This window comes from Myotis myotis, unplaced genomic scaffold, assembly GCF_014108235.1.
Source record: "Myotis myotis isolate mMyoMyo1 unplaced genomic scaffold, mMyoMyo1.p scaffold_m19_p_18, whole genome shotgun sequence".
NCBI lineage: Eukaryota > Metazoa > Chordata > Mammalia > Chiroptera > Vespertilionidae > Myotis > Myotis myotis.
Window position 1 is genome coordinate 24,355,116 of NW_023416322.1, and position 27,717 is coordinate 24,382,832.

Genomic DNA, 27,717 nt, shown 5'->3' on the forward strand with positions numbered 1-27,717 from the left:
ATTGACCAAATACTACATCCACATTCAACAGTCGCCTTTCAGATGGGCTTTTCATTGTATCTTTGGCTTTAAAAAAAACTGTCATTTCAGAAAGGACTATGATTTTCCATAGCAATTCCAATCTTTGCAGAACTATTTGATCTACCTGCACCAAAAAAATCTCCATGTGTAAAAGCCCAGTGACTGGACCAGCGGAACAATCAGAATGACCAATGGCTATGATGTGCACTGCGGCAGCCAACCAGCCTGATCCGGCCAGATCGGCCCCCGTAGCCCATCCCCCCCGCCCCACAGACCTGGCCCAATGAGCCCCCATCAGGGCAGGTTGGCCAGACCCCACCCGTGCACAGATTTGTGCACCAGGACTCTAGTAAATAAATAAACTTTAAAAAACAAATTTCTGAGTTTCAAAAATGCAGATTCCTAGGCTCCAAAAGACCCACAAAACGGACACTGAAGATGGGAGCTCAGGCATGTATACTTTTTTTTTTATTGATTTCAGAGAGGAAGCGAGAGGGAGAGAGAGGTAGAAACATCAATGAGAGAGAATCACTGATTGGCTTGCCTCCTGCATGCCCCCAACTAGGGATTGAGCCTGCAAACCAGACATATGCCCTTGATCTGAATCGAACCCGGGACCCTTCAGTCCACAGGCCGACACTCTATCCAAATAGGCTAGGGCAGGCATGTATACTTTTTAGCAAACATTCTTTTATGCGATTCCAGTGCATGTTAGAGTTCAAGAACTACTGCCCAAGAACAACCTATTACTGTGACACTTGGTATGTGTGTCAAGAAGTACTAGACTTACACATAGAAACTCCACTTTGAGGGTATGGCCCTTAGATCAGGGGCAGTGGCATCACCTAGGAACTTGTTAGAAATGCAGAATCCCGGGCCCATCCGTGAAAAACATCTGCATTTCAACAAGATCCCTGTGTGATTCACGTTTACATTAAAGCCTGAGCTATACTGGTCTAGAGCAGTTATTCTTGGATGTGGTGTCCTGGAGCACCTTACATCAGCAAAGAACATTAGGGATATTGCGGTAAACACCAGAAATATACTTTATATTAAAATAGCAATCACAGCCAAGGCTCTATTGAAATGCAGAGGAAAGACTCAATATCTTTTGGTGAATTTTAAAATGTTCATGATATCATTTCCATTCTACTCTACCAAGCATTGTATTAATCAAAGAAGACAGAAATCATTCAAAATACAACTGAAAACAGACAAAAGCTGAGAAATAGAGGTTTCATAAGCAGCAATGCTTTTTGAGTTACTTTGGTCCTCAATTTAGACCCACTTAACACATAAGGAATTACCGAGACCTTAATCATTTAATTCAGCACATTCTAAAAGTTTTCCATGTATGAATGCACTGGAGGTTGGGATATAGTTTCTTATTTAATAAAAACACTTGGTATAGAGAATCAAAAACATAATGTTAAGGGACAGTCCTCCCTGTTTCTTTTTTTCTTTAACAAGGTGGAATACAAATCAGAGATGACTAAAGTTCAAAAAGATTCACTTGAAAGTAGATAGGCAAAACTAGAGATAATGTGCATAGTCAAGATAAATGTTATGCTGCCTTATAAATAGAAATGACAATGTGTTTTCTTAATCATGGAAGTATATAAATTAATTATCAATTTTATTACTAGTAATGACACTATTATCACTCAACTATAGGAATACTATCTATATATTCAGCTTATTTATAAAATATATTAGGCAGGGTTGATTTAAATATGTTTTTTAATCTTTGGAAATCTCAGAGCACTTACTGGAAATCTTATTAATGTGAAAGTATGATAAATAAATTTTAGGTAACTTAAGAACAAAATAAATGCCAATATCCTCTTGAAAAAATATAATTATTATTATGTCAGGATCCCTGTTGTATACTATCATAATAACTAATTATTATATCAGTTTTAAATATTATATATAACACATATATATATCACAGTTTATTACAGTATTTACAGAGAATAAAATCTGTCCAGATGTTCAGTACCTTTGCCCTCAGTCCCTTGAAAACTGGGTCTGAAAACAATGACATAGGAAGCAAATACCAGAATATTATTTGAAATAGCTATCACTTGTTTGCTGACTTTGAACCAACACTACACTCCAAACTGACACTACTTCCTTTTCTACTTTCTATACTTGAAATAAAAATAAAAATATAATGTTCAAAAATACAACTGCTCAGAAGTCCTAAATGTTAGACAATGATGCTAACTCTATCACAACAATGACTACGACCAGGAAGAGAATGACTCCAAAGTGCTTAGAAGCACAGGGGAGATTATTTCCTTATGAACAGCATGATTTTAGCTTGTGATGCTATTTGTTCATACCTTTCAGTAGACTGGCTGCCATTCAAACCTATAGATTACTGGCAGAAATCTGTGAAAGAAACCTACGAGTATTAACTTTTGTGTTTTATCTTGTGCCTAAAATAATACTTGAATTATAACAATCTGGCAGAGGTCATATGCACAGCTTTGCTATTGCAGCACACCCAGCTCTGCTCCTGTGACAATGGTAGTCAGCAGTACCACCCTCAGATCCAGGAAAGAAGGGACACAGACACTGTGTTTCTAAGGACCCTGGCTATCACAAATACTCCAAATCAAATCTATTGAAGAACACGTGGGCGCCTTGGGCCACTCAGATGAGCTGAAGCTGTGTGGCCTGTGACCCTAAACATCTACTGTCATAAGTAACACTCTTCAAGACCCAGGGAAGTGCTTCCCCAGATTTCTAGAATGCCCTGAAGGTCTATGGGCTCCGTTGCTGGTGAAGACAGAGATACTGCTTATAGTTTCCAAAGGATTTGAGCAATGAAAGCTAATAAGTAATTGATCCTAGACACAAATCCATGATAATTCAGTTTTACACTGCTTCTCCATCCCCTGGCTTCATGAGAAAAGAGCATTCATAACTGTTACTTGTCAATGACAGAATATTGTAAGAGGCTCTAAGAAGGGGGTAAAGCAACAGTATCATGACATTTTCTATGGGATTCTCTTTGGTTAATCAAAGTACTTCTATTATGTTGGATTTTGTGGTGAGTAGTAGACACAGAAGGTTTTAAAAAGAGTGTCAATCTAGTTCAGCGGTTCTCAACCTGTGGGTCGCAACCCCTTTGGCGGTCAAAGGACCCTTCACAGGGATCGCCTAACACCATCCTGCATATCAGATATTTACATTACGATTCATAACAGTAGCAACATTACAGTTATGAAGTAGCAAGGAAAATAATTTTATGGTTGGATCACAACATGAGGAACTGTATTTAAAGGGCCAGAAGGTTGAGAACCACTGATCTAGTTAAAGAAACAGAACTATTTCACATACTCTAGCAGACAACCATCAAAAATTAAAATGACACTTTACAACTAAATACATACATAATTTCCAAGAAAAGTATGAAATACATTATTTCATTTTAGCCTGGCTGGTGTGGTTCAGTGGTTGAGTGTCAACCCATGAACCAAGAGGTCATGGTTCAATTCCCAGTCAGGGCACATGCCCGGGTTGTGGGCTCAAACCCCAGTAGGGGGTGTGCAGGAGACAGCTGATCCATGTTTCTCTCTCAACTCATCGATGTTTCTCTCTCTCCCTCTCCCTTCCTCTCTCTGAAATCAATAATAAAAAACAAGTTATTCATTTTAATGTAGCATGTATTAGCTACCTATTACACATATAAGATTACATTAGGCACTGAAGATCTCAAATTAATTTTAAAAATAGACTCTTTGAAGTTAGAGACTCTGAAGGACACAGCACCAATGTTTAAGTATAAAACAACATGGTAAGCATTACATGAGACATGTACACAAAATGCCAAAGCCAATTCCACCATGTGTCACAAAGGAGAAAACTATATTAGTCAAAGAAGGTCTAGAAAAAGTTGGGGGAGGCCCTGAAAGAACAGATGGATCTGGATTAATGCCTCGGGCATTTGTTTTGGAGGTCAATAATCTCGGAGAACCTGAACATTATATGCAGAAGCCTAAGAAAAATGACTGACTGCAGGACTCCTTGACCTGCTTCAATAACAGCAACTCATGTATGTGTGTATACAGACAGTCCTCGGGTTACCTCGGACTCCACGTACATCATTTCGTGGTTACGTCGCCATGTCCCATTTATTTATAAAAAAAAAAAAAAAAAAAAAAAAAAAAAAATCCGTCATTTCAACATATGTACATATGTGCTTTATGTTTTTTATTATTTATTTACCACAAGTAAAGGTCAGGAATTTATCTTTCTTTTACATTTGCTTTGCTGTTTCACTTCATCACTGCTGTGTATGTGCTCCATGTGAGTGACATAGGTGCTTATGTAGGTGGGTTCCGACTTACGGCGATTGTTACCTCGTGTCGTAGGAACGGATCTCCAACGTAACCTGAGGACCTACTGTATATGTATCTAAAGAAGATTCTGTTGATATTGAAAGAAAGTTTGAAAATTTTAATAATGCTAGCATCACATAATTATATATGCCAAATTACCCTTACTTCAAAGAGTGTCTAGTCTGCCAGGAAATGATTTCTATTAACTTCTAAGGGGCCTCGGCAGTAAGAAATCATCCTAAGGTGGAAAAGGGCAGCAAATGCTGCAGGGAGGGAAAACAATATTCAGGCATTTTGTCCTCTGAGTGCCCTTGAGACTACAATGTTTCTACCTCCCAATTCTAAATGGGACTTGTCCTAGAGCTCAGGACAACAAATACTATACCAAAAACAGGAAAATAAGATATCGCTCAAAAAACCTCTGAGACACTTGGAGTATAAGACAGGAAAGCTTTGGGATCCATGTAGTGCATGATAATACATCCACTTTTGAGGGTGGGAAGAGCTGGATGTTTCCTAAGGTACCACTGAATGCAGCCTGCTTCTGCAGAGCTCCTTAGGAAGCAACAAATACCTGGCACATAAGGAATTCTGCAAACCAGCATGGTGCACAGAGGTCCTATCCGTCAAGACATGAGCTCTCAATACAAGCATCAAATAGCAGCAGCCTCCCAGGAGGCAGAGGTGGACATCACCAAACTGCTGTTGCTGCATAAATATGAAATCCAGGCGGGAAGAGGGGGGTTGAGGAAGTTAGATAGAACCAACTGGGTTCTTGAATATACGAGCAATTATATATGAAAAGATTCCATAAAGTGAAACAAACAACATGAATAGTCTCTCCTGACATTATGACAAAAATCAGAGACCATGCCAAATCCTTTTTAATGTAATTATTATAATTTTTCTTTCCCCATCATAATTTCTGATTAGATTTACAGCACTTTCATCACTCAAATGAAATAGATCTTTCTTTGTGCTTATTGACATCAGTAACTAAACGAACAGTAAAAGCTTGGACAAACATGCAAGACACATTCATGTCACAGAACTCAAGAAATATCAATTTCAAATTTCAACCATATATTATTCTGGAAATAGTCCTGGATAACACTGTTCTTGATGCTGAATCTTGCAAAACCACCTAATGGGCTAGCTCATGGCTCATTTCATATGAATAAAGTTAAATGTCCATTTAAATAGGATGTAGATTTTCACAAACACTGAATCACTCACATGGCTTTCCAGGAAATTAAATTAACACAGCCCATTTGATTTTCAATGTTCACATTTTAGTCATGCCCACTTTTTAGCAACCAAGCAAAAATTCAATCTCTTGATAAATGAATCCTTCTAGATATTTAATTTTTTCTTTGAATTCTTTGGGGTAATAATGTCCAATATTCGCCTAAAAAAACTAACCACTATTTGAAATTCATTGTTTGATATTTATACAAAAATATCTGTCCACTCAATAATATGGAACCTGCTTAAAATTACATCATCAAAATATTTGTTTAAACTCGAAGTAAATAACTCTATTTTATGCTATAACTCTACAAAATTACAAAACCAATGTAGAGTATGAATCTATCATTGAACAATTACCAGGATGAGTTCTTATTAAGAAATAAAGTATACTTTAAATATATACAATTTTATTTGTCAATTATAATAAAGCTGGGGGGAAGACTGTATAATCAGGGTATCAGATAATAAGGATGATGTCTATTTGCATTTTAAGATTTTAAAATAATTTTTTGTAAATAAAGCTGAGAAAAATATAAAATAAACTATTATTAGAAGCTCTGATGACCCACATGAAAACATAAAAATATCACAGAATTATTTAATACAAAGTCAGCTTACCTGTACTGATTTTTTTTTGTATGTAAAACTCTCTTCCAGAAATTAGTGTAAGTCATTCAATCCTTCCATGATAAACTACAGCACCATGGTATTTCTCACATACAGAAGAATTCTTAAACTTCCATTCATTTATCCTTACATATATAAGGTTTGTGCAGCCATTAAATTACAGAAATACAAAAGAAACTTTAAAAATACAATGTATTGAGGGAGAACCAAAATGGCAACACTTGTACTTGCTTCCTCCCACAACCACATCAAAATTACAACTAAAATACAGAACAACTATCATTCAGAACCATGGGAAAGCTGGCTGAGTGGAAGTACTACAACTAGAGAGGTAAAGAAGAAAGTGCATGGAGACTGGTAGGAGGTTTGGAGGCACGGAACGGGCTGGCATCCAGGTGTTCCGCTTTTTTAATTGGGAGGGAGATACAAGCTCTCGCTTGCTCTGAGCTCCAGTGCCAGGTGAGACTCTGGGGGACCCGGACACATACGGGGAGAAACTGGACTGTCTGACATCAGGGCAGGAATGCGGGGGCAGCTTTCTTCCAGACAGAGGTGCTCCCAATGGTCATTGTTCCTGTGCTGGGACCTCCCTGGTGCAGGGCTGACTGGCAGCCATTACTGTTTGCTCCACCCTGGAGATTCCCTGAGATTCCACCCCACCCAATTTACAACACCACCCAAGCTGTGCTCAGCGGCTTTTGCATATGAATGGCCTGTCCTTTCTCAGCCTGTCAAACAAGCTGCAGCTGGGTCAGAGAGCCCCAAAGCTATCAAAAGAAGCCCAAGGCCAGCACCAGCAGCAGCCTGCCTTGCTTCACAGCTGGGCCTCATCTGGGTACCTCCAAACCCCATACAAAGAGGAGGAATCTGCAGATCTCTCTGTAGCTCTTGCTGGGTCGCCCCAGGCAGTGGCTGACTTTGCACCTCCTTAGAGATACAAGAGCCAGTGTACCCAGTGGTCAGTGTGAAACCATACCAGATAACAACTCTTCACATCCATAAGTGACACATTCAAGGGGCAGACTCAGTGAAGTGGAGCACTAAAGCCACACTAAAGCAAGTCCTGCCCCATAAGGGTATCTCCTGCACAGCAGCTCTTCCATTGTAGACACAGCTGGTCCTCACAGCCAATTGGCCTGGAAGTCAATTCCTCCCAGTGATACCAACAGCAATCAAGGTTCAACTACAAGAAGACTGTGCACACAGCCCACAAAGGGGTGCACCAAGAGTGTCCACCTCAGGTGATTGGGGAGGCTGAGCCACTGGGCCCTATAGGACTCGTACTACACAGGCCACTCTATCAACTCAAGGACTTAGCAGCTACATAGAAACAAACACAGAGACAAAAGAAACGTGTCACAAATGAAAGAAGTGGAAGAAAGCAAACTACTGGATATAGAATTCAAAATCACAGTTATAAGGTTACTCAAGAATCTTCTAGAAACCTCTAAGGAACTTAGTGAGACCTTCAAGGATCTTAGTGAGAATGCAAAAAAAAAAAAAAAGAAAAAGGACCAGTCAGAAATTAAGCATACACTGACTGAAATAAAGAATAATATACAGAGGTTCAACAGCAGACAAGAGGATCCCAAGAATCAAGTCAAAGATTTGAAATACGAGGAAGCAAAAAACACCCAACTGGAAGAGCAAAAAGGAAAAAGAATACAAAAATATGAAGATAGTGCAAGGAGCCTCTGGGACAACTTCAAGCATACCAACATCTGAATTTTAGGGGAGCCAGAAGAAGAGAGAAAGCAAGATATTGAAAAACTATTTGAAGAAATAATGACAGAAAACTTCCCCCACCTGGTGAAAGAAATAGACTTACAGGTCCAGGAAGCGCAGAGAACCCCAAACAAAAGGAATCCAAAGAGGACCACACTAAGACACATCATAATTAAAATGCCAAGAGCAAAAGACAAAGAGAGAATCTTAAAAGCAGCAAGAGAAAGAAAGTCAGTTACCTACAAGGGAGTACCCATACGACTGTCAGCTGATTTCTCAACAGAAACTTTGCAGGCCAGAAGGGAGTGGCAAGAAATATTCAAAGAGATGAATGCCAAGAACCTACAACCAAGATTACTTTATCCAGCAAAGCTATCATTCAGAATTGAAGGTCAGATAAAGAGCTTCATATACAAGAAAAAGCTAAAGGAGTTCATCACCACCAAACCAGTATTACATGAAATGTTGAAGGGTATTCTTTAAGAAGAGGAAGAAGAAAAAGGTAAAGATAATAAATTATGAAGTAGGGGAGGGCGGGGGTAAGGGGAAGAGATCAACCGAAGGACTTGTATACATGTATATAAGCCAAACCAATGGACATGGACAACAGGGGGATGGGAGCATGAGTTTGTGTGTGGGGGGGGAGGTTGGGGGTTAATGGGGGGGGATGAGGACACATTTGTAATACCTTAACTAATAATAAAAATAAAAAATAAAAATAAATTATGAACAACAAAGTGACAACAAATACATATCTATCAACAAGTGAATCTAAAAATCAAATGAATAAAAAATCTGATGAACAGAATAAACTGGTGAATGTAACGGAATCAGGGCATGGAAATGGAGTGAACTGACAATTCTTAGGGGAAAGGAGGTGTGGAGGTGTGCAGGAAGAGACTGGACAAAGATCTTATATACATGTATGCAGTACCTATGGACGCAGACAGTGGAGTGGCGAGGGCCTGGGGTGGGGTGGGAACCGGGTGGAGGGGAGCTATGGGGGGGGGAGGGACATATTTGTAATAATCTGAACAATAAAGATTTAAAAAAATACAATGTATTATTAGAGAGTGTAATTTAAAAAGGCAAGAATTGATCTTAAATCACTATAAAATATTCCACATACAAAATACTGAAATAACCTCCGTATTATAGACCCGCACATATGTGACTGTTATGTGGACAGAAAACAAAACTCATGACCAAGAAGATCTCTTCAAACCTTAAGATTCCATTATATTGTATTTCTAAAGTGCTAAAGTTTTCCTAAGTAGGGAAACTTGACAACTTTAGTCATGATCCTCACCAATTTCCTGACTTTGAAAATCTCTAGGGCAATCATTTATTAGCTTCCCAGGGACAGATGCCCAGTGGGGAAAAAAAAATAGTACTAATATCTTGAGTTTAATATACATGTCAGTATAATGTTAGTTGCCAAATAGCCGGAAGAAAGGAGGCAGCATATATGGGAGGGAAAGGACATAGTTTTAGTGTCAGACAAAGCTGGATTCAAATTCTATATATTTTACCACTTAATAGATATATTTAAATTCTGGTGCTAATTTCCTCCCCTGTGAAATGAAGTTACTAAAAGGGTTAAATAAAATATTCTATATACACATATGTAATATCTTAATCAATAAAAAATATATATAAAAAAATAAAATAAAATTTTTTAAAAAGTGATTTGAGATCAAAAAATATATATTCTATATAAAGATGTTTTCACAGCTCTTGTCGTAAAGTAGTTGTGTTATAAATATGTCCCTTCCCTGCTATCAACAATTTTATTCTTTGTGACTAAGTGAAATACCCAGGCAATTTTCATATTAACTTTCAGCATCCCATGACCATGACTCATTTTAGACTTAGGCTCAAAGAGAAACCAAAGGCCATTAAAAGATTTGGTATTGCTAAACTTTGAGAACTGGGGACCACTGGAAAGGTGGTAAATGAGAAGATAAAGTTTAAGCTTTCAATTAAAAAAAATGGATTTCAAAGTTGGTAAATTTGATGCTTTTTCTAGACAGACGACATATAAGACTTAAAAAACAAAAGTGTTTCACTGTGTTCATCCCTAAGAAAAAAATGGCAAAAATCTAGCTATGTGTGTATTTGTGTACGTGAACATGCATTTAAAGGGTTTTAGCTCAGGAAAACCCAAGATGGAATATACTTAATTTTTGCAGGGCTGACAATAACTATAGTTGGCTGTTGCTAGTATTTATTGGGCTCTCCTTTCTATATACCAGGCACTATGATAGGTGATTTATATTCATTATTTCATAAATCCCCATGAAGAGGAACAATTATTAGGAAACCAATGGTCAGAGAGGTTAGATAATATGCTCAGTATTACACAAATAATAGGAAAAAGAATACAAAATTAAAACCCAAATATTGCATATGAGCATAACCAATGGACACAGATGGGGGAAGGGGTGGGGGGAGGGCATGTGCTGGGGGTTGGAGGAAGATAGGGGGAGGTCAATGTGGGAAAAAGGAGACTTACGTAATACATTAAACAATAAAGAGTTTAAATTTTAAAAAAATAAATTGACTTTAGAATGCAGGCTTAACAAGTATGCCTCTCCCTCTCTAGCAAATATCTCATGAAACAATTGAAAACAAGAGGGAACATAGCAACTAGATATTAACATTACATCAAGGTATAACTAGTTATTAGGAAGAATTAGAGGTAGATATACAGCCATACTCAAGATGTGCTAATTATATAAAGCAAAATCCACGTAGAAGGAAACTGTTTGCTAAGTTCATTATTGCTGACTTGAAAAACAACAGAGGAGGTAAGCTTTTCAAATCTACAAGATCCAAAGGGATCACATAAAAATGAGAAGGAAGGGCTTGGAGGTGAGATTGAATTTTATAGGGAGGACTGTAAAGCTCTGCAAGTAGGATCAATAAAATGATTTTCCAAGTTCAGAATAGAGAAAGAGCTGGTAAAAGACTTGTTCGAAACCAACAGACCTGAAGAAGTACACTACAAAGCTAGGTGACCCTGCTGTTGAACCCACTAAGGATATCTGGGGCTGCACTAATGGAAACAAATTGTCTAGGTATGGCAAGTGTTAATCCCACTGTATCCACTGTAAGTGAGAGCACACTGGGCTAGAGAACACTGTGTCTAAGTCCGACAAGGTCTAAATTTTTCTCTCTGGCTTTTTAACAGTGGTCTTGTGGATCTAGTAGTCCAAAAGCTCCATTGAACATATAATTAAGATGTTTCTACCTTCCTATATATATAGGACAACAGCAGGTCAAAGTCCATCCCGCCCTTGTATGGATTTTCATGGTACCAAAGGCCGTGAGTGTTGTCGTGTGAAGGGCAATCAAGATGATGAGACATTTGGAAACCAAAGTACATGGAGAAGCAGTAGCCTCCCATCTCTACGCCTCTCTATCCTATAGCCCTGTGTTATTTTCTTCATGGCATGTTTCCTAATCTGAAATTATCTTCTCTTTTACTTGTCAGTGTCTTAATTTGGAACACTTTTGGTTTACTTCTATTTGGAATAAACCCTATGAGGAAAGAGAGCCCATCATTCTTGTTCAACACCATATTCTAAGTATTTCAAAACAGTGCCTTGCACCTAAGAGGTGCTCAATAAATATTTGCTAAATGGATGAATGAGTAAAGGGTCGGAAAATAAGGATGTGTAATCTGGGAAGAGAAGGAAGATATAAGAGCAGTTTTCACATATCAGATGTACTATATAAAAAAGAAGACATTTCTGTTCTTCTCCAGAAGAGATGACATAGGACCAAATGGTAGGCATTTCAAGAAAGAAAACTTTGGCTCACAACTAGGAAGCATCTTCTAAGCCACAGAGCCCCCTAATAATTAAAGTGGTCACCTTGTTAATTCTGAAAGGATTCTTAGGAGTAGGAGACTGTGTCCATGGGTCACCAGTTAATCACAGTTCATATGATTCAAAGTACATAAAGAATATAATAAAACTATACATGAAGATTGAAAGTAAAGAAAGTGATCTAAGTGGTAACTCAGAGAAGGTATCTTAGAACACAGAAAAATGAATACACATTGTATTCTGAATGAAATGGGGAGAGAGGGAGAAGAAAGTCTTGTAGTCTTTTTCCAATAGGCATTTATTAAATATACAGAGCTGTAAGCTGGAAATGGACATTTATTACATACACAGAGTTGTAAGCTGTACCAAAGCAATTAATAAGAAAACAAAACCAAATGAGACAGTCAGTTTAAGGAATAAGAGTTGGCAATAGTGAGTTCCCGTTATAATTTTTGGGGTTTCAATTTTTATGAGAAATGAAGAATCTGAATACTAGATACATGTAACTAGAGAAAAGGCACAAGGCCAGATTTAGAGCTTCATTTCAGAGCACCTGGCAAAGGATGGTAGTTCAATCCCTGAGGATGTGTTCTCTGTGGAAATATTCAAAGGGAACAATAAATGAGGAATGGGGAGAGCATCACAAAATTACAGCTCTTGTAAGGATCATTTTTAAATGTCATCCAATCCTTCGTCCTTGGGCAGAACTGCAAAAAAGGTCATTATTTTCATCTTAAAAATTCAACTAAAAGGCATTCTTAAAAATCTCCCTGAAAAATATACTCCAAATGCTAAAGATATCTGTATTAAAATATTTCTATATTTCAAATGTAGTTATGAAATACAAATGGCAAATTTTCTTATAGTAAATAGTATCAAATAATCATACTGAATTATAGTTACATTTGCTAAATGAATACGCAAAGGGACTTTAACACTTATTTCTTGGCCTTTTAAAAATTTATAACTCAGTATAAAGTATAAGCTTAGAAAATAAAATATTCTCTTCTGACAAGTCCAAAATATCTACCAATATTTTACATACTTTTCAAATGGTAAAAAAAAAAAAAAAAAAAAAAAAGGTTTCTGCACTTGTATAAATGCTCTACAACTCTAAAATAAATGGTACCTTTCCTGTCACAACTTAAATAAAATGTAATTCATGAAATTTAAATTATGAAGCTTTAGTTTGTTTGTTCCAAATTGTGGGTATATTGTTCTTGCTATTCTTAATTTTCTTCTCTTATACAATCAAGAACAAGGTTAAAATAATAATAAAAATTAGAGAAAAACTAGGTTTTATAAAAGGTAAACAATCTTTGCAATTTGGAAGTCTGGAACTCACAAAATTAGTAACTATTTGGCAACTAGTAATAAGGAAGAAAAATGAGAGGCAAATGTTGTTAAATATTCTTACCAAAATTATATAACTAAAACTGCTGTATACAAGAAACAACATTAAGTGGTAAGGTAAGGTAAGGTGCATTTCAAACAAAAGGTCTTCTGCTGTAAAAATAGGTCTAGCCCAGCTGGTGTGGCTCAGTGGTTGAGTGTCGGCCTATGAACCAGGGGGTCACAGTTCGATTCCCAGTTGGGGCATAGGCCTAGGTTGTGGGCTCGATCCCCAATGGGGTCATACAGGAGTCAGCCAACCAATAATTCTTTCTCATCATTGATGTTTCTCTCTCTCTCTCTCCCTTTCCCTTCCTCTCTGAAATCAATAAAAAAATATATTTTTAAATAAATAAATAAAAATAACAGGTCTAATCTCATTAAAAGGGCCTACATTCAAGGTTACTTCTAAGCAAATGACCACCTTGGTGTATATATAGGGAATTTTATTGCACCAATCTCAAAACACACTAGACATATACTATTCTAGTAAATGTCAATGTAACATAATGTATAGAGAAGAGTTAATATAGCAGACCTGGAACTGCCTATCCTTAAAACAGCCTCCTCGAAAGGTTAGCCCTTGGCTAACTTCTAAAAACTTGGCTGATAAACAGTTCCCTATAATGATATAAAACTCTTCCTAAATGATAAGGGTAGCTCATTGTACCTGGATTATTTATGCAAACAATATGGTTTATATTAAACTAGAGGCCCAGTGCATGAAATTCATGCATGGGGAAGGGTGGTCCCTCAGCCCAGCCTGCATCCTCTCACAATCCAGAACCTTTCAGGGGATGTCCAAATGCCAGTTTAGGCCCGATCCCGCAGGGATTCCTGCAGGTCGGGCCTAAACTGGCAGTCGAACATCCCTCTTGCAATCTGGGACCACTGGCTCCTAAATGCTCCCCTGCCTGCCTGATCGCCCCTAATCACGCACCTGCCTATCTGATCACTCCTAACCTCCTCTGCCTGCCTGCCCGATCGCCCCTAACTGCTCCCTGAGGGGTGGGGCCAGCCGGGACGAGGGGCCGTGGTGTTCTGGTCTCTGGTAGTTCTGGTCATTCCACCATTTCAGTCGCTGGGCTTTTATTAAATAGAATATCTGCTTTCCTTCTGGGAGTCTGGGATTTTGGTAGGTGCTCAGCCAAGGATGCTTGTGTGACCAGCCCCCAGTAAAACCCTGGGGTGCTGAGTCTCTAATGAGCTGCATAACACTGCACGTGCTGTCACTACATACTGGAGGAATTAAGTGGAAACTGTGTGACTCCATTGGAGAGGACTCTTAAAAGCTCCCATCTGGTTCCCTTTGCTAATTCTGTTTAATATCCATTTGTTGCAATAATTCTTAGCCATGGGTATAGCCAATCTTATGAATCCTTCCAACAAATCACCAAACCTGGAGGTGGTCTTAGGGACCCATGACAAAGCTTGATTTTTTTTTTTAAATATATTTTATTGATTTTTCACAGAGAGGAAGGAAGAGAGATAGAGAGAGTTAGAAACATGGATGAGAGAGAAAAATCGATCAGCTGCCTCTTGCACATCCTATGCCCGCAACCCAGGTACATGCCCTTGACCGGAATCGAACCCGGGACCTCTCAGTCTGCAGGCTGACGCTCTATCCACTGAGCCAAACCAGTTTTGGCGACAAAGCTTGATTTTTAAACATCAATTATCTGGCCTTATACATTAACTATGTCTATCACATTTAAAGATGGCAAACATTTAATGAATATATTCAAAACACAATGAAGATTCAAAAAAACTGGACTAAATGAACCAGCTCTAGCAAGATGAAATTTAAGGGAGAGAAAGATAAGGTTTTAAAAAAACACACACCATTGTACATGTAGAGAAAGAACGTATAATTAAGAAGGTGTGAAAAATATTTATGGGTTTATTGAAAATAAATATGTTAAACAGTAAAGCATAACTAACAAAGATATCTAATTTACTTTTGTGCATAAAAATTAGCAGTATGAAATATAAAGCAAGCAAAAAAGATAACCCACTTTCCTCTGACACTGGTCATGTTACATACAGAACATTATATTCAGCTCTGAGCACCATTTAAAGAAGGATATATTAGAGCATATTCTGAGAAAAGCTGGTGATGAGCTTCAAAACCATAATTTACCAGAAATGCTCCAAGATAAAGAGAAGACCAGAGATTGGAACAATAGTTCTACTAACATATGAGAAGGTTTGGGGTAATATAGAATTTTAATTTTTTCTATATCATCATAAAGAATTCAGAAAGACATTCATTTCAGCTGAATGCAAATAAAAATTATCCAAAATTCAAATCTTCCCAAAGTGCATTCATCCTCCTTTAAAACACATTCAAAGCCTACACTATGGGGTTTGGAAGGAAGAATTCAATTAGAGAGAATAGCTATATTAAATGATACCTATATTAAGTAATCATTCGACTCTCCTAATACACTCATTTTTATGGCTTCCTCACTTAGTCTCTAATATAAATGCAGAGGGGAAAAGGATTTGCGGTAACCTTCAGTACAACCACACCTCCACTGAATTGGGGGGGGGGGGGGGGGGGTGGTGGAAAAAAACAAAAATACAGTTAATTTGGATAATTAAGTTCAATTGAACTCAAGAAATAAATGACTTAATATATAGAAAGCACTTTATACTTAGCTCAATAAATATTGAATAGCCACTAAATATAGAGAGATTTGAGTAAAAGACACAATGAAGAGAAAAGATGCAGATGTGTGAGCATCCCCTGCTCTTTTCACATCCACACCAGGTAGGACTTCTTCAAGGTGGTAAAGCTGCTGAGGGAATTGTCCCCATAGTTCTGCGGGTCAGGTAAATCCTAGAGTCAAAACCAGGCCTGGGGTCCGCAGCCCTTAACAGCTGAAGTCTTGATGCCCACATACACTCCAAGGATCCACGACCTAAAAGTCTGCTTAGTAAAAGGTCCTCCCCTTCCTGGAGAGGCAAGTAGGGATGTTACTGCTGTAACAGGGGCAGAAGAACATGTTCTAAGTCTTTCTCAAACTTCAGTACACAGATGGTCCTGGGGCACACACAACACACACTGAAATAGGCAATGCTGAAGATAGCACCAATCACAGGGCAAGAGCATTAACAGAATTCCGTGTTCTGAAAATAACATGGTCTTAACCAGGGGTGGGCAAACTTTTTGACTCGAGGGCCACAATGGGTTCTTAAACTGGACCAGAGGGCCGGAACAAAAGCATGGATGGAGTGTTTGTGTGAACTAGTATAAATTCAAAGTAAACATCATTACATAAAAGGGTACGGTCTTTTTTTTTTTTAGTTTTATTCATTTCAAACGGGCCGAATCCGGCCCGCGGGCCGTAGTTTGCCCACGGCTGGTCTTAACCAAGCAGCAGCAGAGTAAATGGTGAACTAATAAAGTGAGAAGATAATCTGGGCTCAAAGACCTTTGAAATAAAGAATTATTTCTTTAAATGAGGTTCAGCAGACCCATTTTAGCTACATTTGGCGAGGGGGGTGGGGGGGGCAGGTATGCTAGGAAAACAAATACCAGAAAAAACTGCATTAACAAAACAACCTCTTAAAGGAGCTGGGAGGGAATAAAGTGAAAATCAATTCCCTTAATTTACTTGTTACTGTAGACTTTCTGCTGGAAAGTTTGTGGTGAAACAACATAGCTTGATAATTATTGGTGTGAAGATAAACTGGCTCGCTCCTTTTGGAAAGCAATTTGGCAATATGTATAAATAATCTTAAAATATCTCCATACATTTTAACTAAGTATTTCTTTCTTAAAAATTGTAAGAATACTAAATAGAGACAATGTTTTATTTATAAAGATGTTCATAAAGAATATACAATAACATCAAAAATGCTTATATTATAAATAACTGCATTTAAAAATCCTTGTTTTAAAATTAAAAAATATATTTTTATTGATTTCAGAGAAGAAGAGAGAGGGAGAGAGAGAGAGAGAAACATCAATGATGAAAGAGAATCATTGATTGGCTGCCTCCTGCATGCCCTCTACTGGGGATCAAGCCTGCAACTCTGGCATGTGCCCTGACCAGGAATCAAACTGTGACCTCCTGGTTCATAGGTTGACGCTCAACCACTGAGCCATGACAGCAGGGCCAAAATATCCTTTACTAGTATATAGAAAAAGTGTTAGTCCATAGTGGAAAAAAAAGAAGAAATTGAAAAGTTGTTATATCTAATTATATATCAGTAATGGAACAATGGGTATTTAATTTTCTTTTTTTTGCCTTTAGACCCCTAAACTTCCTCAAGGGGTAATACTTCTTTAAAAATTAAAAAACACACAAAATGAATCTTGATTGAAGATGAAAAAGGAGAAATTAGTTATGTAAAAGGGATGGAAATCAGGAGAGGCAGAATTTGGAAATAAGTTTACAGTGATTAGCTATAATTCATTCTTTTATAAAGTTGTCTGAAATTAAAAGGTGCTAACATGAAAGGGCAAGTTGGTGGATATATGAAATAGACACAATATCAACATTCGAATAATCTCTATAAGAAGTCCTTGAGGTCTTCTCTTAACACCTCCAGTCTACTGAGTACTCTGAAAAGGGTAGGAAGACCTAATGAATCTCTGAGATTTTTCATCTGAAGTCAAACTAATGAAAACCTGATAATTTGCTATCTTCTTTTTTTAATCCTCACCCAAGGACATGTTTTTTACTGATTTGAGAGAGAGAGAGAGAGAGAGAGACATCCATCAGTTGCCCCCCCATACATGCCATGACCAGTAAAGTTTTAAGATCTTAGACACATAAGATTTTTTAGTTGCCTGGGAGTGGTGGAAGTAGGATAATAAACTAATCTTTGGGATAGTGAGTTTTTCCTCAAAATCTATTTGAAGAGAGCAGCAATTTGAATGTATATCTATTTGCAATTTTTAATTTTAATACAACTTCATTTTAAATTTTAACCTTTGGCAAGAAAAACATTTCACAAAAACCTAGATATACATTATACAGTGGTTTTTTCCTTTCAAATAAAGAACTATGCTCGACTTTGAAATTCATAACTGCAAGCATTTCTGAAAAACCAATTTTGAATCATCTTTTCCTTGTCAAAATAATAAATATAAGAAAATTCCAAATATATTTTAACTTAGTAAAACATTAAAACCAGTATTTTCAGGAATTTTTTATTGGCTTCTTCACAAATTATCTTTTAATCTTCTCTACATCTATCATTTATAATATCAATTTAACATTTTTATTATAAAATTCCTGAAAAAGTAAATGAAATAACTGTGAAGAGGCTATTAGCATAACATGTATGATCTAATAATACCTATTTTAAACTTCAAACTCTATTATGAACATAACTGCTTTAAAATTGTATTTTACACTGAGTATATCCGTGATCAATGGTTTGTGACAAGCATAACCACAGACAAAACACTGGTCACCGCTTGCTACAGTCTGCACTGCGTTCAAAGATATAGTCTGACATTCTTTTTCTAAAGATATTTTATTGGTTTTTAGAGAGAGGAAGAGAGAAAAGCATTAACGTGAGAGAGAACCATCCATCCCCTGCCTCCTGGATGCCCCCTATTGGGGACCAAACCCACAACTTGGGCATGTGTCCTGACCCTGAATCAAACCAGCAACCTTTTGGTGCATGGGACGATGCCCAAACAATGAACCACACTGGCCAGGGCTATATTTTGAATTTGAATGAACAGGCTATATACATTTATACTTGATTTTGTGTTTGTGGGGGCCTCTCAACTAAAATAATGCCACAACTTTGAATTTATAAAGTTTATTCGGGCACTTTTAACTGGCATCAACCATATTTACACTTGCTTAAGTAGAAAACATAAAATAAAATTGGAGTCAAATTTTTAAAGTCAAAGATAAAAGTGATTTCTCTTGAATAAAGTAGCATTTGGGAAAGTTTTAGAATTTTAGCAAATACTACCATTCAATAAATTTTACTCTATGTGCTATGTTTCTTGATATTTATCATCTATAAATTTTAGAATCTCAAAAATTAATATGGTCCCATTTACTATGGTGAAGGTACTGATATCCTATGTGTTTTATGTTTAATATCTATCAGACACACCAGACACTTGCTAGATTTATTACTGTGATATTTTCACCTTCATGGGCAATCTACTAGTATATATATATACTAGTGAAAGCCTAAGTGACCGGCTGACTGGCTGACCGGCTGGTAGCTATGACGCACACTGACCACCAGGGAGCAGACACTCAACACAGGAGCGGAAACCACAGGCATGGAAAGATGGAACAGACTAATGAATCTCAGAGGGAAGAGGGGAGGGGGGAGGGAGGGAAGAGATTAACCAAAAATCTTATATGCATACTAGAGGCCCAGAGCACAAATGCACCGGTGGGTTCCAAGGCCTGGCCTCGCCCTCTCGCAATTTGGGACCCCTTGGGGGATGTCGGACTGCCGGTTTTGGCCTGGTCCCTGCAGGACAGGCCGAGGGACCCCACCTGCCAGAGGGACCCCGCTCACTCTGCAGATGCCCTTCGAGCTCTGGCTACACCAGGTGCAGCTAGCTGTAGAGGGACCGTGGGAGATTGGCTCCAGGGCATGTCTGGCCGGATTTGCCCAGTCCCACCCCTCCAGCCACCTTCTAATTAATTTCCTTTCAATGTGCATGAATTTGTGCACTGGGCCTCTAAACATATATAAGAATAGAATAAAATTACCATTAAAAAGTTATAGATATGACCTTTTTAGATGGGGGGACTGAAAATAGAATCCTGCCAATCTATGAAATGCAGGGTCATCCTTTTGTTAAAGATGTGGGAAAAAATGCTAGAAGGTGTCATCAGTGGTGCATAAAAAAACCTTACAGTGATTGATATCCATTTCAAATTCAGCAAATAACACTTCAAACCATTTGTGTTGAAGCAAAAATAAGAACATCTAATATCATAAGTAGAAGGTCATCAAATTTCTCTGAAAAACTATCTAAAATAACAAGTATTATGAAAATCATATAAACTATCATCAAAGCAAAATAGTTTTAAGACAAAACTGTATAATGTTACTTATAGAAAGAACAAAAGCTGTTTAGTGAAATGTCAAAATATTTTTTAAATAGACATTATTTTTATTAAAACTATTTTCTCTTCCTAATTATTAAAAAAGTAAATGCTCATTGTAAAAATAAATTGTAAATAAAATATTAATAAAGAAGTACCTAATCACATCACTTAATATTTTAAAAGATGCCCACTTTTACTATTTTTAAAAAGTTATGAATATTTTAAATTATAGAGCAAAACTAGCACTGGATAAAACTTTCATTTCCAAGAAACACTGGTCATTTTGTTTTCCCCAATGTCTATATACTTGTCTGTAGAATATGCCACTTTCTACATAACCTTCTTAATCTTACAATAGTTTTGCTCAGAGAAAAGGTCAACTGTTGGAACCTAAAACATTAAAATAGAGCATCCACAGTAACACAGGCTCCTGTGCACTGCCAGTGCTTCTACCTGAACACAAGTGATGCTATGCTCAGCATGTTACATAGCACTTCTCCATATCTTGTTCTTCTTTACTTGTTTATCACATACTTGTTATGTATATATATAAATTAGTTTTCAGGGTGAGGAGAGACAGAGCACAGTCCTTTAACACAACAACATCATTTATGTGTACACTCACATAATAAATTATATATTCTGTCATTTATAACCAAATTGGATAATTATCACAGAACACTATATAATGATGAGAATAACAGCTATGCTTCCTGTTCTTAAAACGCATTATTCTGAAAAAAACAGAGTTGTTTCAAAATAAGTATTACCTTATTTTATAATTATACACATATTAAAGTATGTCAAAAGAAAGTTAAGTGGCTTACCCTAGAGTTACACAGGAAACATTACAATAAATAGAGATTCTAAACCTAAAACTTGCCTCATAGTGGCTCCCCTTTCAGGCTACAATAAAGACTTCCATTTCTACTCTTCTTCAAAAAAATTCTCTTTCAATAAGAAATTTATAGAGCTTTTTAAAAACTATTCAAGGAAAACTTAACAAAAATGAACAAAAGTAATGTCAAGGAAATGCCATGCCTGGGGTTTCACTTTTACTATTTTAAAAAATAGTTTGATTATAGATTACAGATTATAGACTAACCTGGAAAGTTTGGGCTTATTAAAATTGCTGTTTTCATCAAAGAGATTTGTAAGATCAAGAAAAAAGATATCACCAGAACAGAAAAAGAAGTGAAGCAAAAGATTTAGGTGAGAAAAAAAGAAAGAGAATTTTTGTATGAAAAGAGGTACAAAGGTTTGAAGGCGCTTTTTGTGGGGGAGGTGGGGGAGGTGGAGGGAGTATGTATAGTGGTTAAGTGTGCAGGCTTTGGCTCCAGGACAACTGGGTATTACTGAACTTCTGACACTGACTTTATTGAGTGACCTTGGATAAGTCACTTTTCTCTAGTTTCCTCCTCTCTATAATGGGAATAACAGTAGCTATCTCAAAGAGTCATAGTAGGATTAAATTTCACATGTAAAACTTAACACGGTGCCTGGCGCATAACTGTTGTTAGAATTATTATTAGAAAAAACTAGAAGAGGAAAATGCAATAAACATGACCTCACGGTTCCTATACAGGTCATCTTCTGAGTCTTTTCTAACTATCTGTACACTCCAAACTTAAGGAATCAAAATGTGTTTGTTCTCAAATAATACATGTTGAAGGTCCTATTTATGACCACTGAAAAGTTATATTATCATGTTTCATTGAACTGATCTAAACTTAAAATGTGCATTTCAACTTTTCCAAGATGCCAATTGCAAACTGGGGAAAAGAATTAATGTAAGCAACCCAAACCACAGAAATATAAAACAGTTAAATTTTGATCCCAAACAAGTAAACTCTTGTTCCAAGTTAAGTATTTTATTAAACTGGAGCAAAGTCTGATTTTGATATATAGAATACTATTTTATTATTTATTTTAAACCTTTCTTACATTTTAAAAAATATACAGGGTTTCAGAACAACCTCAATAGAATGATGACATTTCCACTAAAGGGCCTATGAAGTCAAACCACCAGTGTGCAACATGGTTGGCTTCCGTAGGCACATTCATTAATGCATTTCATAAAACAAACAAATCAAAAATGCTGAGAAGAAAAATACTCAGTAGTAGTTTGATATAAAATTTAAAATATCTATCAGGCAGGAAAATTATGGTAAAAAAAAAGTAAGATTTACATGTTTTACCACTCAGACCTGCTTCACTACTAATTCCCAAATGCCATTTTGTTACATCTAAACCCCTGACAATTTATTACACAATTCCATGTAGCACACTAAAAAATAAGCTAATTTAAACTCTGAATATGAAAACAGATCATTACAAAAGAAAATACTGAAAGCTGTCACCTGTATTTCATAATTAAGTATATTATATTCTCAGCAGCACTAAGAATACAGCTTGATTTAATATAAAGATCTAAATAACAGCTACACAAAAGTATTTTTTCACTAAAATAAGTTTTTGTATATTTTTTCCATATGTTGGTGACTTAAGCAACATTGATCTATATATTGTGCTAAGAAAACATTAGGCACAGATCACAAAATGTCATTTACATTTTCTTTGTTGTAAAAAATATACTATGTGCAAACGCATATTACACAGATGATTGGTGGACAGAACAGTAAGTTTTGTAAACCTAACACAAAAAGGTCAATATTTTAGTCTTAAAAATAAAAAAAGACACACCAAATAGCTTTAAGAGCAATGCCTCACTTCTGGGTGAGTACTCACCATGTGCATTAGAATTATTTGTTGATTGTATTAAAGGAAAACAAAGCTTTACTATATAGCAAAAGGGACACCACTTTGGGAATGTGAAAGAATTTAAAAGAAATCAGAAAAAATGTTTCGAAAAGCCATTAAAAAGATTTAACATAATATCTCATACTGGTTATTGATTGCTTTGTTGGAAGGAATAAATTATTTAACATTTTGATTGCTCTATGTAGTAGATTCTTTCATTAGCTAAGACACTTCTGAATTAAGGTACCAAAGGATGCAGATAAAGGGAAATACAGCAGGAATACAGGGGAGGGGAGCATCATTTTACCCTGATAAAAGAAAAATACTGTTTGTTTTTTGCTCATGGCAGAAAATGTGTGCTGTGGAGATTATAAAAACACAAGCAAAAAGGGTTGTGTGGCAGGTACTAACATACAATGCTTACTATACATCCATGAGAGACCACTTACGGATTTCAGATCAGTGTGTTTAAAAGTACACTTTGATGCCAAAGATTATACTTTGCCACATATATAATATGTAGCAATTTTCTATAGAGGAAAATCGATGCAAGTAATTTCCACAAACACAATGAGAGTAAAGAGACAAGAATCAGAGACAAAGACAGAGGACAGAGTTCAATCAGAGAGAAAGACACCGAGGGGCTTGGCTCGCATCCTCTGGAGTATCTGGCTTACTTTTGTCATCCTCAGTGCTTAATTTTTCCCACTACTGCACATTGATACTCACATGCTATATTTATCTCATGAGATTACTCTCTATACATCCTTTCCTTTAGTTTTTTCCTCCATGAAAAAAGAGAAAAAAATGAAACCTTTAGTCCCTTCATCTCATATTACTATTCAAGTAAATATTTCTCTAGTGGCAAATTTCCAGATGAATCAAGACTATGAACACAAACCACTATCCATTACACTTGATTTACTGGGCAGTTCTCTTCAAATGGAGCAGGAATTGGCCCGTTTCCTGGGCTTGGGGTCTCGTGTGTCCTGCTCCTTCAGACACATACAAGACGTGCACATTGTCTCGGAAAGCCTTCGGAGGCCTAGCCGGAAAACACTGTTGGAAAGGCTGTATATTACACAGTTACAAAAACTATTACTTATAGCAAGCCAGGTTGTTAGGAAGGACAGTGTTGGATTGTCTAAGACCCGGGAGCTTTCCAAAAGAAAGTAAATAATATAGGGGAGCCACAGCATGTAAAATACGCTGGTTATCCGAAACAGGACCATGGCATAGCGACGGTCGGGGCTGTGTCCAGTCTCTCCAGAGGCATCCACCTCATTGCTCGGGAACCGGGCCCTCCGGTCATGTATCTCTTTGGTGTGCTGCCGGCAAATTTTGAAAATGTGGAAGTAAGTGAAGCAGACAACAAAGGCAGCAGGAGCATAAAGTAAACAAACAATAAAGCCTGTAAAATAGGCACTGGTGAGCCAAGAGGTGGCACACCATTCAAAAATGTCACCGTGGTAACCAGGTTTCCCCCAGCCAAAGAAAGAAGGCAAGAAAATTAGGCAGGAGTAGATCCAGATTAGAATAATGCAAATTCTCAGCCGACAAGGGGTGACCAGTTGATTGTAGGAGAGAGGCTTGGTGATTGCAAGATAACGATCCACACTTATGCAAGCAAGACATGCCATAGAAACACTTTTGAGAACAGAGATAATATATCCAAAAACCTGGCAAGTCAGTGACTCGTGGATACCTGTGGAGTAGTGGAGAAGCGAGAGAGTAGGAACCAAGCAGCTAACTCCAACGAAAAGATCAGCATATGCCATCGTCTGGATGAAGTAGCTGGTGGTATAATGGTGTAAGAGTGGAGCACAGTGAAAGACAAAGATGACTGTTAAATTCCCAGCAATGATCAGAAATGTCAGCAGGACAATAACAACTGTCTCAAAGACGCAGATGTCCACTGCACTGTAGTGGCCAAATCCTAGTGGGCAGGAGTGACGCTCAGACACATTCACAGGGCCACTGCTCAGGTTTAGGATCCTCCATTCAGTCCACCTGGATTCGTTCATGGCTTGGAATTGAGGGAACCTGCAGCCTGGGCTACAGCAAGCCGGTGCCCTGCCAGCATCTGTTAAACTCTGCACCTGAGAGTCTCAGAATCAGCTTCAGGAGATGGTGGCAGTGCTTCTGTCACAGCTGAGCATCCCAGAAAGGACTCAAGTCTCTTCATCAGCCTCAGTGAGCAGTGACACACCTCAGTTTTAAGGGGAGAGGGAGGAGAATAAGCTATAGCAGAGGTGGAGAAAGGTCACCATTAGCATCCTCTGGTGGTCTCAAACAACTTTTTGCAGACACAAGGCACTTCTAGGGAAAATGGATTTATCACCTTGCACAATAAAAAATTAAAGCTGCAAAAAGAAAAAAAGCAATTGCCAAGAGAAGAAAAGCTTCTGTGGGTTGTTTGTCCTCCTCAGAGAGGCTGTTTCTTAAGGATCAACTAGAAAGAATGAGAAAAGAAAAAGTCTGAAATTGTCTCAGGATTCCTGTTTCATCTAACATAAGAAGTGGATTCATATTTTAGAATTTAAATAATTAAGATCTCAGATTTGGTTGGAAAGCTAAGAAAGAGTTCATTGTGACAAAGAGTGTTTTGGGGCTCAGTTGAGGGTTTGATGCTGGTGGGTCAACTTTATGGTCCATTTCTCTCTCATTTCTTTAAGAAGCTAAGAACTGCCACCACTACCCTCTTTCTGGAAAAGGCTAATTCCAAAAGATTCATCTGTATTTGGGCACAAAGGAGTAGAACAGAGGTAACAGACTCCAGATTGCCATATAGCTTTCATGCGAAAAACAAAACAAAACAATACATATTTCCAGTAGGAAGATAATAGGTAATGGATTAACACCTGACAAAATATGACAAACTTTTCATTCTGCATGCATTTTTTAAGTGCTCAGAAAAAAAAAAAAAACAGTTTTAGTATATTACAGTTACTGGTGCTACCATCAACAATGTAATTTATACTTCTTCCTTTTCAAAAGAAAAATACATTATTTTGCTATTAATTTCAGCATCATTAACTTTCATTGTCTGATATGCCACCTTCCTTAAAATGAAGCATGACCATAAAATATACAGCTCAAAGTTATTGCTCACCTTGCAACCACACCTATGTTTCAAATATATCTGTGAATTTACATGAAATTTAGACAATAATGGAAACTTTCCTATCTACTCTGAGCTTATCTGACTAGAAATGCTGCCATTATTTACTACTTAGGTATTTCTAGTAGACAGCATAACCTATACTTCTCTGCCTTTTCTATTTTCATTAGATGATTAACACAATAAAGAAACTTGAACTAAATCTTCTGAAAGTAGAAATTTACCTTGTTTGCATTTTTTTGCAGTTATATAGCAGCCATATGTTTTTTTAAATGTCTCTTCTATTTCTGCATTCTATTTTGAGCAAGTACTCAATTAGCATAGGGGCCATTGGGTAGGTTGTAAAATGATTTTGTTTTAAAATACCTCTAACACATCAAGATGAGTTTAAATCCTAGAGTCTGAAATATTGAAAGGATTAATGCAGGAATGAATCCACCCAACAGGCTTCCAAGGTCGTCCTGATACAAGGTTAACATTGTCAAAAGTCTTTTTTAAAGTATAGGCATTTCGGAGAGTCGCTTGTCAGCCTTTGTTGTCACACCTTTTGAAGAAATGCCATAGGTTAAAAACACAGACTTCCTCAGGAACAATGCAGCGGCACTCTTCTGAAAGTTATTTTCTCGTGCATCACCAAGTCATGCAGGGAAGTCCTTCTTCTTTTAAAACAGCCACAGGATATTCCTCCTTTCACATTCCCAGCTTCACTTGTCACAAAATAGTTCTCTTGTTACAGGAATAAGGCAGTGCTCCTCACATACATTCACTGTTATGAGCTGCTCGATTCAGAAGTCCGACTCACTGTGATGCAGCTTCCAGGATGCTGTCAGGATATTCTTCACAATCGCTCGGCATCACTGCCTCCACCTGAGCTGGAGCCGGGCTCCTCCTCCTCATCCTGAGCTGATGCAGAAGAACTCACCATCAGAAAGGTGACTCGGTCCTCCTGCCCCAATCAACAGCACAGCCAATGGCTACAGCAGCTGAAACTGTCACTAGGTAACAGTTGCCAGGCACATGCAGGCTTATAGACTTACTCGGCAAGCTCCGATCAAGATTGACAAAAGAAGACAATGGGACTGACCGATCCTTATAACATATTAATGGCATGTATGGACGTCTAGAAATAGTCTCCCTGTATCATTTGTAAAGATTATTTCCTCTGGACAGGACAGGAAAAATAAAACAAAACTGGAATACACCTTTAAACCCTGCAGAAAAACTACCACAAGGTACTATGACACTAAAAAGTCAGCAGTAATTTAATGCTCATTGGCAGAAAAAACTTATTAATTATTAAAAATCAGCTAAGTCTTCATGAACTCAAGTGCTATAGTTACTATTTTTATTCTCTAAAATATAGTTATATTTTGATTAACAGAAGTTAGAAATCCCTAATCTCTCAAACCCCCGCCACACCCACACTAACCTGCTGAATTTGATGTAGTTAACTGTACAAACAAAGCCTTGGAGCTAACACCTGTACACTGAAATCAATTTGGGAAAATACTTAAGGTCAAATATGACCTCAGAAGAGTAGGTATTAAAAATAAGCAGAATGTTTGCTTAATCCACTTTTCACC

At 37.3% G+C, this 27,717-nt stretch overlaps 2 protein-coding genes across 9 annotated transcripts in view; both read right to left on the bottom strand.

Moving 5' to 3' along the window:
• RABGAP1L (RAB GTPase activating protein 1 like) overlaps positions 1–27,717 on the bottom strand; it is a 434,830-nt gene that overhangs the window by 259,161 nt on the left and 147,952 nt on the right. The gene's annotated exons all lie outside the window — the stretch shown is intronic.
• GPR52 (G protein-coupled receptor 52) lies at positions 21,617–26,936 on the bottom strand. Its single transcript, XM_036342984.1, has one exon. The coding sequence runs from the start codon at positions 25,035–25,037 to the stop codon at positions 23,952–23,954; it is 1,086 nt and encodes a 361-aa protein (XP_036198877.1). The 5' UTR covers positions 25,038–26,936; the 3' UTR covers positions 21,617–23,951.

Coding starts and splice junctions, on each gene's coding strand:
- GPR52 (XM_036342984.1), bottom strand. CDS start 25,037: ATGAACGAATCCAGGTGGACTGAATGGAGGATCCTAAACCTGAGCAGT.